The sequence below is a fragment of the Erinaceus europaeus genome, chromosome 14 (assembly GCF_950295315.1).
Source record: "Erinaceus europaeus chromosome 14, mEriEur2.1, whole genome shotgun sequence".
Lineage (NCBI taxonomy): Eukaryota > Metazoa > Chordata > Mammalia > Eulipotyphla > Erinaceidae > Erinaceus > Erinaceus europaeus.
Genome location: NC_080175.1, coordinates 24,226,540 through 24,243,885, shown reverse-complemented (window position 1 = coordinate 24,243,885; position 17,346 = coordinate 24,226,540). Strand labels below are relative to the sequence as shown.

The 17,346-nt window shown below is 42.4% G+C and overlaps 1 protein-coding gene across 2 annotated transcripts in view; it reads left to right on the top strand.

The window, feature by feature from the left end:
- The window catches only part of LOC103120044 (glutathione S-transferase omega-2), a 30,338-nt gene continuing 12,992 nt past the window's right edge, over positions 1 to 17,346 (top strand). The window contains exons 1-4 of one of the 2 annotated variants that reach the window (XM_007530401.2): positions 1 to 61; positions 516 to 624; positions 4,871 to 5,093; positions 8,286 to 8,387. In XM_007530401.2, coding sequence (XP_007530463.2) covers positions 16 to 61; positions 516 to 624; positions 4,871 to 5,093; positions 8,286 to 8,387 — 480 coding nt within the window. In that variant the 5' untranslated portion in view covers positions 1 to 15. The remainder of the gene's footprint in view (positions 62 to 515; positions 625 to 4,870; positions 5,094 to 8,285; positions 8,388 to 17,346) is intronic. The other variant, XM_060171371.1, reaches the window with a different exon arrangement.

The following is a 17,346-nucleotide window of genomic DNA, read 5'->3' as shown; positions in this document are numbered from 1 at the left end:
ACTGTGAGCACAGACATGCTGGAGATCCTGGGGGACGACTCGTCTAAGACCTTGGGGAAAGGTGAGCTGCAGACAGGGGGTGCCGTCTGACTGACTGAAGGTGCTGCTGGGGAGTCGGGCCGTAAGTGCAGCTTAATTAAGCGCACGTGGCGAGGACCAGCGTAAGCATTCCAGTTCGAGCCCCCAGCTCCCCACTTCACAAGCAGTGAAGCAGGTCTGCAGGTGTCTTTCTCTCCTCCTCTCTGTCTTCCCCTCCTTTCTCTGTCCTATCTAACAATGACAACATCAATAACAGCAACAACAATGAAAGAAAAACAACAAGGGCAACAAAAGGGAAAATAAATATTTTTTAAAAGGTGGGGGGGGGGGGCTGCTGGATCTTGGCTTCCAGGCCAGCGAGGTGGGACAGGGGTTTAAAAGATCATTTTGCAAAAAAAAGTCACTTTTTGCAAAAGTGTCCTTTCAGGGGTTTGGTAGGCTAGTCTCATCTACTCTGTCCCACGCTCCGCCCGCAGGAAGCCCGCTTCCGGGCCCGGTCCCAGAAGGTCTGATCCGCATCTACAGCATGAGATTCTGCCCGTATGCGCACAGGACACGTCTGGTCCTCCGCGCCAAAGGCATCAGGTGAGAAGCAAAATCCCAACTTCTTCCAGGTGCGGGATGCGGGGTCGGGTGGGAGGCATGTAGTAAAGAGGGATACCCAGCTCAGACTTCAGAAAGGGCTCCCAATGCCTTGCATCTAGTCTAAAATTAGCGAAGGGCAGGTTCTTTAGCTGCCTGTTGCGAAATAAAGAGCGTTCATTCATACAGGAAACTTACAGGGCAACTCAGGGTAAACTGAGTGATGGCTTCTGTGAGCTGGTTCCCTCCAGTCATGTTTGGTGAAGGAAAAACACAGCAGAGGCCGCCTAGACTTTTTCTGACTAGCACCTGCAATTGTGTCTGTTCTTGTTCCACATTGCACTGACCACATTCAACATTGCATTTATTTATCCACCTTACTTCCACATGCACTAGTCCACCTCGCCTTCAAAATGTGAATTATTTTTTAAATTTGTTATTAGTGATTTAACGTTGATTTACAAAATTATAAGTTAAAAGGGGTACAATCCCACACTGTTCCTGCCACCTGAGTTCTGTGTCTCAGTTCCCTCCATTGGAAACTACAAGTTCTCCTAAGATCACAGATATAGGTTGACTATTATATGTATTTACCCTCCCTTCTTTTTCCCCCTGTGGTCCTGCATTCTCTTCCTCTCTTCCTTTCTAATTCATACCTACTACTGCTTTTGAGTGTCTTTTTTTGCTTTTCTCTTTCCGACTCCTGATGGAATTGGAGTTCAGAGCCTTCTAGTCATCTTCCCCTAATACTTACCCTTCTGGGGTATGGACCAAAATTCTTTTTAAATTATTATTTATTTTCTTTAAAAAAATATCTCTTATTGGATAGAGACAGAGAAATTGAGAGGGGGAAGTGGAAGATAGAGTGAGGGAAAGAGAGAGAGAGAGAGAGAGAGAGAGACACCTGCAGCCCTGCTTCACCACATGTGAAGCTTTCTCTCTGCAGGTGGTGGACCAGAATATTTTGGGGTGCAGAATGTGGTAGTTCTGGCTTCTGTAATTGCTTCACTGCTGGACATAGGTATTGGCAAATCAATCCATCACTCAGTCTGTTTCAATCTTTCCCTAGTGAAAATGTGAATTTTGAGGATCAGAACTTTGTCTCTGCATTTTTAGGTTAGGTGAGAACCTGGCACAGAGTAGGAGGTGATTATTACTATTATTATTATAATTTTATTTTTATCAGAACCCTGTTAAACTTTGGCTTCTGCTGGTACTGGGATTTGAACTTGGAATGTTTGTTGCCATTGGCAGAAAGGTCTTTCCATACCCACTATGCTATCTCACGTAAAATATTTTTTGATTGAATGGTTCTAAACAATGACACAGAAATCATTATTATCAAGAGGTGTCCAGAAGGTTCTGACATAGTTGGTACATATCCTTCCAGAAGGCATTTTTTAAGACATGCACCTGTAAGTCTTGATTTGGAAGGCAGAGCAACTTTGCTGGTGTGGACCCTACATGGTTCAACTAATGTGTGGAGCACGTGTCACTCCAGGCTTTACCACTTGTCTTGAAAAGTCTACCATTAGGAAATGACCTCAATTTCACATTAGTGCCAGAGAAGTATGGATATGAATGCAGAAATGTTCTAAATAAAATTGTGCAAGTTTACTTTGTTGGATATGTATGATCTGTTTCCAGATTCTCTTCTCTTGTTCAGTTGTAGTTGACACTATAGTTATTTATTTATTTTGGATAGAGACTGATACTGAAAGGGGAGGGGAGTTAGACACTTGAAACATAGTTTCACTAAATTTGAAGCTTTCCCCCATCAGGTGGTGATTGGGGACTTGAACCTGGATTCTTGTGCACTATAATGTGTGTGTTCAACCAGGTGTGCCACCACCTGGCCTCCCCCTTTTTATTTTTAAGAATAATAATAATAGTTTCTCGTTTTCTTGATAGTGACAAATAGATAATATATAAAGTATAATTGGCAAATGTAAATATTCTTTAGGACAGGGTTTGTCAATCTTGACTGATATTTGAACATCTGACATTCACTGTTGGGGGTAGGTATGGGGTAGATTGTACCTGTGCATTATTATTTTTATTTTATTTTTATTTTTTGTTCTACCATTCATAGCTCACATTACCATGTGAGCAGGTAGGGACTGGGGTCTTGAACCCAGGTCTTTGCACATAAGAATGCTCAACTGTATGAACCACTGCCCAGTCCCTGTTATATGTATTTTAGCAGCATCTCTGTCCTATACCATTAGAATGCTCTGCCAGTTATGGTAACTTAAAAATGTCTCCAGATATCAGATTTGTTTATTTATTTATTTCAGAGACAGAGAGGCAAGGACAGAGAGAGAGAAATCATAGCACTGAAGCTTCCTTCAATTTTATTTTAAATACTTTTATTTATTACTAGATAGAGACAGAAATTGAGAGGGGAGGGGAGAGATAGAGAGGGAGAGAGGCAGAGCAAAACCTGAAGCACTGCTTCACTTGTGAAGCTTTCCCCTTGCAAGTGAGGACCGGGGTTTGGCGCTGCATCTTTATGCACTGCAAAGTGAGTACTTAACCAGCCTGGCCCCTGAAGCTTCCTTCAATGAGTGGGGGACTGACTCAGTCAAACCTGGTTTATGCACATGGCAAAAGCAGCACACTATTCTTTTGCTGGCCCCCAAATGTCAGACCTGTATCTTAGGTTTAAAATGTTCTAAATTGTGGTGGTTTGATTACTCATGTGAATTCAGAATCAGAATGCCAGGCCTTTGGATTTTCCATTCAGTTTCTCCTCCTCCTCTTCCTCCTCTTCCTCCTCTCCCTCCTCTTCCTCCTCCTCCTTTTTCTTCTCTTTCTAATTTCTTTATCGGGGATAAATGTTTTACATTCGATAGTAAATACAGTAGTTTGTACATGCATAACATTTCCAAGTTTTCCATATAACAGTACAACCCACACTAGGTCCTCTGTCATCCTTTTTGGACCTGTATTCTCTTCCTCACCCACCCCAGATTCTTTCAGTTTGGTGCAGTATGCCAACTGCAGTTCACAGTTTCTTAGCTGCTGATCCTGGGGGCAGAGTCAACTTCCCAGAGACTAGTTCCTCTTAGGTGATGTTTTTCATGCCTGATCTCAATTGTTCCTCGGGACTCCAGTTTACCTCCCAGGGGAGCTGCAGGGGTAAATGGGATGAAGGATGGAAAACAGGAGGCCGGGCGGTAGCACAGTGGGTTAGGCACATGTGGCGTGAAGTGCAAGGACCAGCATAAGGATCCCGGTTCAAGCCCCCGATTCCCTACCTGGAGGGGGGGGGGGTCACTTCACAAGCAGTGAAGCAGGTCTGTAGGTGTCTGACTTTCCCCCTCTCTGTCCTCCCCTCCTCTCATGATTTCTCTCTGTCCTATCCAACAACAATGACAGAAATGACAACAACGATAAACAACAAGGGCAACAAAAGGGGGAAAAATGGCCTCCAGGAGCAGTGGATTCGTAGTGCAGACACTGAGCCCCAGCAATAACCCTGGAGGCAATATATATAGTTATTTTAAAAAAGAAGAAAATAAGAAAACATTTTCCCTTCTTTACTGCAGGACTGAAGATAAATAGTTATGCATGGTTTTTAGTGGAGGGTAGATAGTATAATGGATATGCAAACAGATACTCATGCCTGAGGCTCCAAAGTCTGAGGTTCAATCTCCCACACAGAGCTGAACAGTGCTCTGGTTAAAAAAAAAAAAAAAAAAGAATGATGCAGTTTTTACAGTTGTTTTGTCATTATTTTGTATTGCCACCAGGATTATTGCATGATTAATCCACTGCTCCTGATGATCTTTTTTTCCCCTTCGTTTCTCCCTCCCTCCTTTCCTTGCTCCCTTCCTCCCTCCCTTCCTTCCTTCCTTCCTTCCTCCCTTCCTTCCTTCCTTCCTCCCTCCCTTCCTTCCTTTTCTTCCCTCTTTCCTCCCACTCTCCCCCCTTTTATTTATTTTATAGGACACAGAGAATAGGGCAGGGGAGATAGGGAGAAAGTAACAGATACCTGCAGCACTGCTTCACCACTCATGAAGTTTTCTCTCTGCTGGTGGAGACCAGGAGCTTGAACCCAAGTCTTTGCTCATGGTAACATGCACTCAACCAGGTGCACCACTGCTCATGTCCTATGCAATATTTTTTGTTTTTAAACAGAACCTGAACTTCCAGAAATAATTGTAAATTAGAACTTTGTAAACTCATCACCTGGTGTCTAACCCTCTCACCTGTGCTCAATCCCATTTTCCCGTTGCTTTTAAAGACATGAAGTTATCAACATTAACCTGAGAAACAAGCCTGAGTGGTACTATACCAAGCACCCTTTTGGCCAAATTCCTGTCTTGGAGAACAGCAAATGTCAACTGATCTATGAATCTGTTATCGCCTGTGAGTACCTGGATGATGCCTATCCGGGAAGGAAGCTGTATCCATATGACCCCTATGAGCGAGCTCGCCAGAAGATGCTATTGGAGCTATTCTGTAAGGTACACCAGCTGGTATTTTCCCTCAGTCACTTTTATGGGTGGGGGCCAGTTCACGGATTACATTGCGGTTGTTGACTCATAGGTAGAATCTCTCATCTCCCTGTGAAAGTTCTGTGTGGATGCTCTCACCCAAAATTAAGGTCCTTTTCCATCATCATGTATCAGGATCTTAAGGTTCTTTTCACCTCTTCCATCCACCTTTAACACTTTTTACTTTGTGTATTTTCCCCAAACTTCAACCCACTTTGAAAGCCACATCACTGGTAGAATTGTCTCATCTTAATACTATGTTTACCTTAGGAAGGTCACTGGTGGGATTATTGTAGGATTGTGTCCTCTGGTATGAAGGCATAAAAGTGTAACTGATGGGCACTTTGTCATTTCAGCTAAGTTTCCAGAGGTATGGTTATGGCATAGTCATGACTGTGTGACTGGAGATAGAGATGTGTATGTGTGTGTATGTGTGTGTGTGTGTGTTTGTTTTAGAGATAGGAATATTGATAGTGCTGAAAACTCATGACATGTAAAAGGATTTTGGGGCTGGGTGTGGCACACCTGGTTAAGTTGTTTTATATTATATTACCTGTGCACAAGGATATGGGCTCACGCCCCTAGTTCCCATCTGTAGGAGTCTCACAAACAGTAAAGCAGGGATTCAGATGTCTCTTTCTCTCTCTCTCCCTACCCCCCTCCTATTCCGCTCTTAATTTCTCTGTCCTATCAAATAAGTCAAAAAGTTTCTTTAAAAAAGCATCTTTTTTAAAATTAAGGATCTATTTTTTTACGAGAGAAAGAAAAAGATCAGAGGGGGCTAGGTGATGGTGCACATGGTTAAGTGTACACATTATAATACACAAGGACCCAGGTTCAAGCCCTTGGTCCCCACCTGCAAGGGGAAAGCTTCACAAGTCATGAAGTAGAGCTGCAGGTCTCTCTCTCTCTCTCTCTCTCTCTCTCTTCCCCCTTCCCTCTCAATTTCTCTATCAAATAAATTAATAAAGATAAAAAAATAAAAGTTTAAAAAAAAGAGTGGTGAAGTAAGGCTGCAGGTTTCTTTCTCTTTTTCTTTCCCTCTTTATCTCCCCTTTCCTTCTCAGTTTCTCTGTGTGTCTAACCCAATAATAAATAGAATAATAAAAAGAATGATCAGAGCATTGCTTAGCTCTTGCATATAACAATGCTGGGAAGTGAACTTGGAGCTTCAGGCATGCAAGTCCCATACTCAGTACTGAGATAGCTCCATGACCCTGAAAGGGAATAATTCTAAGGTTTTAGGTAAAACTAAAGAACAAACAACAACAACAACAAACATTGGGGTGCGAAGAAAATAATGCATCAACAAAGGCACTGCTTTTCTTATGGGAAGCAAAAGTGCTAACCATCTAGGAAATGTGGAGAAAGGAAAGGGGACACCTGTGGATACAGGAGAAATGACTTAAAATTTTTTTTGTTGTTGTCACCAGGATTACTGCTGGGGCTTGGTGCCTATATGATGAATCCACTGCTCCTAACAGCCTTTTTTTTTTTTTTTTTTTGTCTTGATTTGATAATACAGAGAAAAACTGAGAAGGGAGGGGGAGACAGGGAAAGAGACAGACATTTGCAGTACCACTCCTCAAGCTTCCCCCTTGCTGGTGAGAAGTGGGGACTTGAACCTGGATTCTTGAGCATGGTACAGTATGTGATTAGCCAGATGCACCACTGTCTGCCCCCCGAATAAGACTTTTTTGCAATGATTTTTTATTACTGAGTTAATATTGATTTACAAAACTATAATATAACAGGGATATAATTCCACACTATTTCCACCACCAGAGCCCTCCATTGGAAACTGCAGTAGTTCTCCCAAGGTCACAGATATGACTTGGCTTATTTCTATAACTATAAATATAAACTACATATATATATATATATATATATTATATATTTGTTCATTTTTCTATGATCTTGCCTTCTCTTCTTTTTTTTAATATTTAGTTATTTTCCCTTTTGTTGCCCTTGTTTTTTATTGTAGTTTTAGTTATTATTGTTGTTACTGATGTCATTGTTGTTGGATAGGACAGAGAGAAATGGAGAGAGGAGGGGAAGACAGAGAGGGGGAGAGGAAGATAGACACCTGCAGACCTGCTTCACCGCCTGTGAAGCGACTCCCCTGCAGTTGGGGATCCTTACGCAGGTTCTTGTGCTTCGTGCCACTTGCACTTAACCCACTGAGCTACTGCCCGACTCCCTCTTTTAAAAATATTTGTTTTCCCTTTTGTTGCCCTTTTTGTTTTTTTATTGTTGTTGGCCTTCTAAGTCACACCTGCACCTATTCCTATTCCTATTTTCAAGTGTCCTTCCTCCCCCCCACCCTGTGTCCTTCCTTTTTGATGAAGACTTAAGACAGCTTCCTTTGAAAAGAAATGAGACAATATACATGAAAACCCTATACTAGTAACTGAAATAACTATATATATTCAACTAACCTTCTCAATTGCCCTTGAAGGGGGGTGCTATTATATCCATTTTTCAGATAAGAACACCAAGGCTTAGAGAGGTTAAGTGTCCTGCCTAAGATTGTCTAGCATGGAAGTAGCCGATCACGTAAGGAGACCTAATGAGCCTCCTTTAAGACACTGCTTTTTCAGACACCAAGGTGCAGATGCTACCATGACACCAACCTGACTTCTCTAGGCAGACTGCCTCATCAACGTACCCTGGAACCCCATCTCTCTGGAGCCCTGCCCCACTAGGGAGAGATAGAAACAGGCTGGGATTATGGATTGACTTGCCTGTTCAGCACAGAAGCAATTACAGAAGCCAGACATTCCACCTTCTGTACCTCATAATGACCCTGGGTCCATACTCCCAGAGAGATAAAGAATAGGAAAGCTATCAGGGGATGGGATGGGGTATGGAACTCTGATGGTGGGAAATGTGTGGAATTTTACTCCTCTTATCCTATAGTTTTGTTGATATTTTCTATTTTTATTTTATATATATAATTTTTTAAAAAGACACCTTATTTTACCACTATGATGTAACAAGAGGATTCCTGGGACCACATAGATGCTCCTTAAGGAGACAAGGGAGCCCCGTGTGGGTGCTGGCTTCTGCTGGTGGGACAAAGCTCTGGCTGCATTTTCAGACAGAGCAGGAGCACAGTCTGCCTTCAGACTTCTCCACTAAGAGCCTGTGTCCTCTGACTAGGTCCCACAGTTGACCAAGGACTGTCTGGTAGCATTGAGAAGCGGGCGAGAATGCACTGACCTGAAGCTAGCCCTGCGGCAGGAATTCTGCAACCTTGAAGAGGTACAAAAAAAAAAAAAAAAAGCACCCTCCTCCCTGGTCAGACATGATGAAAGTGCTCACCGGCTTTGTGTTTGTAGTCATGCTCTAAGTCCACTTCTAGTCATCTGATGTGAACTTGTGAGGGATTGCTCTCTATGAACCTGCTCTGGAATTATTTTTGCAAAATCTGCAAGGCATAGGGAAGGAAGGCATGCAATCTTTTCTTCTTCCAGAGTTGCCACATCTCTTAAGTATGTCTGCACAGCTTCTGTAATTTTTCTCAGTAAGACCAAAGTCTATGTTGGCTAGAGCTGTGTTTGAAATTGTTTTAATGACTTCTTTATGATGATGCTGGGGACTGAGGCTCTTCTTCTTTTTTTTTTTCTGCTCTGTTATCTTTTGTGCAAGGCTGTCCTCAAAATGACAAGATAGCTACTGGAACAGCAGTCATCACAGCTAAGGTCCAGGTTGTGTGAATAAGAACAAAAGGGAAAATATGGTAAAATGCCGTCCCCTTTCAAGGGGTTTCTCAGAAGTCCTACCCGATGACTTCTCAATTCTGTTGGCCTGACTTAGTTTTAGAATTATACATCTCTGTTGTGAGACAGGCTGAGGAATTTATTCTTTTTATAGGGAGAAATTGGAATGAAATCATCCTTCTGTCATTAAGAATGGAAGGGAAAGTGACTGTGTGTGGGTGGGCAAGGAACAGTCTCTGCTAGGAAATCTTAATCTTGGCAGTAACAGGGTTACTTATCTCTTCCTTCCAGAACCCCCTGGAATAATCCGAAACTCCTGTTACCTTTGTTCCAAAATTGATATGTTCACTTTTATGCCTATTGGCAGCCAGAAAATACTTTTATCTTCTTTTTTTTTTATTCCCTTTTGTTGCCCTTGTTTTATTGTTGTAGTTATTATTGTTGTTGTTGTTGGATAGGACAGAGAGAAATGGAGAGAGGAGGGGAAGACAGAGAGGAGGAGAGAAAGATAGAGACACCTGCAGACCTGCTTCACCGCCTGTGAAGCGAGTCCCCTGCAGGTGGGGAGCCGGGGTTCGAACCGGGATCCTTATGCCGGTCCTTGTGCTTTGCGCCACCTGCGCTTAACCCGCTGTGCTACAGCCCAACTCCCTACTTTTATCTTCTTAAGGGAAGGCTGATTATTAATTCTCTTCCATTTGACTTTTACTAAGTGGAAACAGATTAAATTTATTTACACTTTAAGTTGCCTGCAATTTACACAGTTGTAGTATTTACAGACGATGAATATTTATACACAAGAAATGTCACCCTTGGTCCAGAAAGCATGGGCTGTGGTATAGACTCTCAGAAGGTTGTTTAGTACAAGATTCTATCCTGGACTTCACTGGATTCCAGAACATGGACACAATTCTAGACCTCTCTGTGCTTTGGGTTCTTCACTTACAGAACAAAGAAGTGTCTTGAGAGTTGTGTTCTCAGAGCCTCTGAAACTCTGCAGAGGGGCTAGCCAGCTGGGAGGGCCTGGTGATGGCTCCAGATTCTGGATCACTCAGACCAGCCCTGCTTTTAATTCTGTGCTAACCATGTTAGCAACTGGGGAGAGGAAGGGACCACTGCCTTCAAAAGAAGTTTGCAAACCCTTTCATATAGGGATTTTTTTTTTCTTTTTGCTTCCAGGGTTATTGCTGGGGTTTGGTGCCTGCACTATGAATCCACTGCTCCTGGAGGCCTCCCCCCCTTTTTTGTTACCCTTGTTTTTTATTGTTGTTGTAGTTATTATCATTGTCATTGCTGTCGTTGTTGTCGGATAGGACAGAGAGAAATTGAGAGAGGAGGGGAAGACAGACACCTGCAGACCTGCTTCATCACTTGTGAGGTGACCCCCTGCAGGTGGGGATCCAGGGGCTCGAAGTGGGATTCCTGCACCGGCCCTTGTGCTTTGTGACCTGTGTGCTTAGCCCGCTGTGCTATCACCTGACCCACCCCCCCGAAAGGGGACTTTTAAGGTCTTTATTTTCAGATTAGCCTAATGATTTCATGCTGCATGATTGCCACCTTACACATGTGCTGGGCCAGGGAAAGGAGCCAGGGAACAGCACTCTACAGGCACGTTTTGGTCTGTCTGCCTTTTATTCTGCGTTGGACAATGGGTGCACATTGCCGATGGCCACGCTGATGTATAATACTAGACAGGAGGCATGACTCTTTTATTTTTTTAAATATTCATTTATTCCCTTTTGTTGCCCATGTTGTTTATTGTTGTAGTTATTATTGTTGTTGTCATTGTTGGATAGGACAAAGAGAAATGGAGAGAGGAGGGGAAGACAGAGAGGGGGAGAGAAAGATAGACACCTGCAGACCTGCTTCACCGCCTGTGAAGCAACTCCCCTGCAGTTGGGGAGCCGGGGACTCGAACCGGGAGTCTTATACCGGTCCTTGTGTTGTGAGCCACCTGCGTTTAACCTGATGCGCTACCATCTGACTCCCAGGAGGCATGATTCTTTAGCTGGGACTCTTCTAGGGAAGGTGAACCTGTATTTAAAAAATTATTTTATTATTATTTTTTAATGAAAGAGAGATAGAGACACTAACTGGAGCTGCTCAGCTCTGGCTTTTGGTGGTGCTGGCTATTGAGCCCGAGACCTCAAAGCCTCAGGGGCATAAAGGTCTTTTGCATCACCATTAGGCTGTCTCCAAAGCCCGTGACCCCATATTTTTGTGCCCTGTATTTTACTCCAGGTGCTTTGCATACACCACCTCAGTGTTTCTTTTAAGATTTATTTATTGGTAGGAGAAAGTAGGAGAGGGGGAGGGAGAGAAAAAGAGAGAGAGAAGATATAGAATAACTGTGAAAGGTTTCAATTTCAGTAGTTAGCATGAGGCCAAATGTACATTGTTTGTATATGGGTATAGGAACATCTATCGTCAAGCATGCTTTTATCCGTGAGGGCTTGAAGGGCTTTTGTGAATAGTAGCATGTCCACTCTACTGGGTACACCACTGCCTGGCTGATCCACAGTCTTTTTTAAAAAAATTATTGGACAGCCAGCTAGAAATTGAGAGGGGAAGGGGAGACAGGGAGAGAGACAGAGAGTTACCTGCAGCACTGCTTCACCACTCACAAAGCTTTTGCCCTGCAGGTGGAGACCAGGGGCTTGAACCTGGGTCCTTGCACATTGTAACATGTGCATTCAACCAGCTGTGCCACCCCCAGGTCCTCCACAACCTTCATCTACCCTTTGCTCTTCTTCAAAAAGAATGAAATTTTGTTCAATTCAACTACGTTGCTTAAGTTTTTCTGTTTTCCTTTTAGAGGGTCTCTTAAAGCCAAAAAGTGGGGTTATTTGCATACTGTTTGTTTCTCTCTTTTTTTAAATTAATTTTGTTAGTTTATTTTTTATTTATTTTCTTTATTGGGGGTATTAATGTTTTACATTCAACAGTAAATACATTAGTTTGTACATGCATAACATTTCTCAGTTTTCCATATAACAATACAACCCCCTCTAGGACCTCTGTCATCCTTCTTGGATCTGTATTCTCCCCCCAACTGTTTCTCCTTTGATGTCACCAAGACATGAAGGAAAAAGCTTGTGTCTGGCTAATTGTTCAGTGAAAATGGCTTTCTGGAACCTTTTGTATATGCAAAGTGTTTATCTTTAATAGAACACATCTACAAACAAAATTCACTGTTCCTTGCTACTTTGCTTTATTGGGATATAATTCACATACCATAAAACTCACCCTTCTCAAGTGTGCGGTTCAGTGGTTTTTAGCAGTCTCTCAGGGTTGTGTGGCCATCACTGGTGTTTCATTTCAGAACAGTTTCATCGTCCTGAAAAGGACCCGCTTAGTCATTAGCAGTCACTCCTCATTTCCTTTGCTGAAGAGATTTATTTACTTACTTCTATGAGTGAGAGAATAGGGATGTGTGTGTGAGAGTGAGTGAGCGAGAGGGGCCAGAACCCCTCGCAGCTTTGGCATACGGTGGTGTCAGGAATTGAACCTGGTACATCCGGGATATCAGGCTTGCAAGTCTTGTGCTCTAACACAGAGCTATCTCCTGGTCCTTTTAAAAAAGACTTAATTAGGGGCTGGGTGGTAGCACAGGGGGTTGAGTGCACATGGCGTGAAGTGCAAGGACCAACATAAGGATCCTGGTTTGAGCCCCTGGTTCCCCACATGCAGGGTGGTCACTTCACAGGCAGTAAAGCAGGTCTACAGGTATCTATCTTTCTATTCCCCTCTCTGTCTTCCCCTCCTCTCTCCATTTCTCTTTGTCCTATCCAACAACAATGACAACAATAATAATTGCAATAACAACGATGAACAACAAGGGCAACAAAGGGGAAAAAGTGGCCTCCAGGAGCAGTGGATTTATGGTGCAGGCACCAAGCCTCAGCGATAACCCTGGAGGCAAAATAAAATAAAATAAGAAATAAAAATAGAAACCTTTAAAAAATACTGTTAAAAAAGGTTAATTAATTTATTTGTGAGAGAGAGAACCAGAACATCACCGTGGCATATGCAGTGCTGGTGATCAAACTCAAGGCCTGTCACTGGTAACTCCCTAGCTTCATTTTCCATTTCTTTTCTTTATTCTTATTCTTTTTAGTAGTGTTATTCCTTCCTTCCTTCCTTCCTTCCTTCCTTCCTTCCTTCCTTCCTTCCTTCCTTCTTTCCTTCCTTCCTTCCTCCCTCCCTGCCTCTCTCTCTCTCTTTCTCTTTCTTTCTCTCTCTCTCTCTTTCTTTCTCCTTCCCTTTATCCCTTCCTCTCCCCTCTCCTCCCCTCCCTTTCTCTTCCCCTTCCCTTTCCTTTCCTTTCCTTTCCTTTCCTTTTCTCTCTCTCTCTCTCTCTCTCTTTTTTTTTTTCTTCCCACCAGAGCATTGTTCAGCTCAGGTTTACTATGGTGCTGGGGATTTAACCTGGGACCTTTGGTGCCTTAGGCATAAAAATCTTTTTGCATGGGTGGTAGCACAGTGGGTGAAGCATAGGTGGCACAAAGCATAAGGACCCACGTGAGGACCCAGCTCCCCACCTGCAGGGGAGTCGCTTCACAAGTGGTGAAGCAGGTCTGCAGGTGTCTGTCATTCTCTCCCCCTCTCTGTCTTCTCCTCCTCTCTCCATTTCTCTCTGTCCTATCCAACGACAACAATAATAACTACAACAATAATAAAACAAGGGCAACAAAAGGGAATAAATAAAAAAAATATTTTTAAAAATCTTTTTGCATAACCATCATGCTATCTTCCTAGCCCTTTATTGGTATTTTTTTCAAATAAATTTTCTATTAGTGGTATAATAGTGATTTACAAGGTTGTAATGTTTCACATTATTCCCACCACCAAAGTTCTGTGCTTCCATCCTCCAAGGATAACCACCACAGTTCTTTTTCAAGACCTTATAGAGGAGATGGCTACTTTTCTTTTTGCAAGTTCATGTGACCGTGCCATTTTACAGTCCCACTAGCAATGTATGGTGGTTTTAATTTCCCTACATCCTCCGTAAGAGTTCTCTGCCATTATTTCTCCCCAAGCCCGTCCAGCCACAGGCAACAGCTAATTTATTTTCTTTTTAAAAATTATTTTTATTTATTTATTATTGGATAGAGATAGAAGTTGAGAGGGAAGAGGGAGATAGAAAGGTAGAGAGAAAGAGAGATACCTGCAGCTTCACTACTCGTAAAGCTTTCCCCCTGCAGGTGGGGACTAATTTATTTTCTGTTGATGAGCTTCCCTGTCCTGGATAGTTCATATAAATGGAATCATGCCATGTTAACCTTTGTGAGCTTCTTATAGTGTAATGTTCCAAAGGACCTACCTTTATTTCTTTTTATGGCTAAATAACATTCCCTATGTGTATACACCAAATTCTTGTAATGCGTATGCTTAAGTGTGCGCCCCTCTGTCCCCCTGCACACCGGATTCTGTTTATTTACTAATCAGTTGGTGGCCCATTTGGTTGTTTTCACCTCATGGCTCTTATTCATGTGCAAGGTTTTATGTTGGGCGTACATTGTCAAGTCTCTTGGACTTGGTAGTGGTTAATTTGACTCGTCTACTCATGTGTCCTTTTAGCTGTAATCACCATTCTCCCCACTAGCGACCTGGTGATCCACTGGTCATAGTGATTCACAAAGACTAACAGGAGGCCTTGGTATTGTTGTCAGTTTGGTGACTTTGTTGTCTCATTCTGACAGTTGCAATGCTTTCTAGACAAACTAATATTTGCTGCATTTCTTGTAACAACTTTTTTTTTGGTGGCTCATTCTTCCACAAAGTGATAATAAGTTAATTAATTTTATTGCCTAAAATAACATTCGTGTGTTCCCTAGTTATAAAATAATTTTTGCTCATTAGAGATAACTTGGAAAATAAAGAGAAAAAAAAGGAAAGAAAGAAACTAAGTGGGTGGAGGGATCCATTATTCCATTGCCCAGAAACAACCACTATTACTATTTTGCACCATTTCCTACTTTTCCTCTTATGTTGAAATTGTACTATACGTGGAGCCTGGTTATCCTAGTGCATGAGGATCTCTCCCGTGATTTTATCTATTCTATTGATGCTAACATACATACACATATGTTTATGTATATATACATATACATTCATATATGGGTATTTATTAAAGCAGCATTAACTGTGATGATAAAATTACAAACTTTAATGTACATTATATGGGGAATGTTTAAATTATACTGATTTTGTGAAATTCTACAGTGCAGTTAAAAATCAGAGAGGTAAATCTGTGTGTTGACACAAAAGACCACCTAGAATATTGAAGTGAATTGCAGTAATACGGATGGAATGATCCCATTTTTTATAGATGAAAACAAAATTATGCATGTGTATATATGCATAAAACCCTAGTTTAATGTCTAGAAAGAGTCACATCCCACTCAGAAAAATGGCTACTATCAGGAAGGAGATTAACATTGAAATGGGACAGGAAAGTGCTTAAGGGCAGCGATAGGAAGGGATACTTCTATATCTTTTGTGTTTGAATTTTTTTCAATAATGAAAATAGTAGAGTGTCTTTCTATTATCTGTGTGACTTTTATAAAGGGAAATTACTTTAATTCTGCATAATTTTCTGTGTTTTCCAAACATAGCTACTTATTCAGTACATTCATTTCATTAAGGGTCTCCAGAGTAGTACTAGTCATTTGCCATTACAAATGATACTGTAGGCAACAGTAGTGGCTTCTTTGCATGAGAAGTATCTTTTCTCTTGTAGAAGTGTGCTTAGAGGCATGTCTAAAAAGTAGCTCACTGCATAGAAAACACACTGTGAATGGACTAGGGGGAGTTTCAAGAATGCTAGAAAGGTGCTGTAGTGGCTCTCCTTCTCTCTTTGTCTTTCTCTCTCTGTGTGTGTCCATCTGAAATTAAAGGGAAAAAATTCCTCTGGGAGTGAAGCTAGGAAGCCCTGGTAGGCAATAAACAAATAAACACATAAAAATAAGTGCTTAGTTTGGACTTCTAGGAATGGGATCACCAGATCAAGAGATACAAACCTTGCAATGGCTCAAGGTCTACATCACCTAGACTGCTGTTTACACCCCCTAGCTCCCACCCACCAGTCGTGAAAATGCTTTTTGAACTTCTCTTTCTTCCCTACTGGGTGAATATCAAATAAAATGACACTTGCCAGCAACTGGTGGTGATACATTCTATTGGGCTCACATGTTACCATGCACAGGGACCCAAGTTCAAACACCTGATCCCCACCTGCTGGGGGAAAGCTTCATCAACTGTGAAGCAGTGCTACAGGTCTCTCTCTCTCCCACCCTCTCCCCTCCCTCCCCTTTTCTTCCTTCCTTCCCCCTCCATCTTCCTACCCCTCCTTCTTCCTCCCCTCCCAGCCTTTCCCTTCTTTTTCCTCCCCTCCCCTTCCACCCTCCTCTTCCCTCTCTTCATCTTCCTCCTCCTCCTCTCCCTGTCTCTTCATCTTCCTCCCCTCCCTTCATCTTCCTCCCCTCCCTTCATCTTCCTCCCCTCCCTTCATCTCTTCCTCCTCCCCCTCCATCTTCTTCTCCCTCTCCCTCCCTTCTTCTTTCCCTCTCCTCTCTCAATTTCTCTCTGTCCTATTAATTAAATGAATAAACGAATAAACAATTTTCTTTAAAGAACAGAAGATTTTTTCTCAAATCCGCCAGCAAAACACTCTGTGGTTTGTGGTGTGGAAGTTGCTCTGGCTCACCTGTTAAGGTCTTACTGAATTTCCTGCCTAGTCTGTAAAAATTCCTTTTAAAGAGTGCCCTACAGAGAAAGGATATTTTCCCATTTTAAAAACATTGTGTGCTGGCTTTTCTTTCGGCTTATCTTTTTTGTACCTAACAGAAGGGGGGAGAGTGTGAGCATATTGCACTGTTAGTCTTTCTTGTGATTTCTCCCATTGCCTTATGCACAGCATCCTCTTCCTCTGCAGAAGTCTGATGGGTGTTCACGTCTCTTTTCACCCCTACCTCTTACTTTGAAGACTTAACTTGTTGAGCTGTTTCCCCCTAAGTTCTCCCTCGCCCCAAACTATCTTACCAATGTATTTTGACAACAGAATTAAGTCCATTCAAAGGATTCGTGTTATATTTTTGCCAGGATGGCCCTTTCCTCTTCCAACCTTGACAAACTGCATTCTGAGTCTCCACAGGGGACTCCAGGTTACAACGATGGGCATCGGGATGGTTGTTTTCTGTGCAGAGCCTGCTTTGAAAACTTGCCAGAGGAGAAATGGCTTTATCAATGTTTGGCTTTTAGCTGTGCTTTAAGTTTGCTCTGTGTCCTAGGTTAGTTTATCATCATTACCTTGACCCCAGCTACCAGAGCCCTGAAATTTGAAATCTTGAGCAACTCCCTTTATCCTGTATGAGTTCAATAGACTTCTACCCTGTGGTCCAGGAGGTGGTGCGGTAAATAAAAGCTTCAACTCTCAAGTATGAGGTTCTGAGTTCAGTCCCCCCAGCAGCACATATACTAGTAAGATGTTCTGGTTCTTT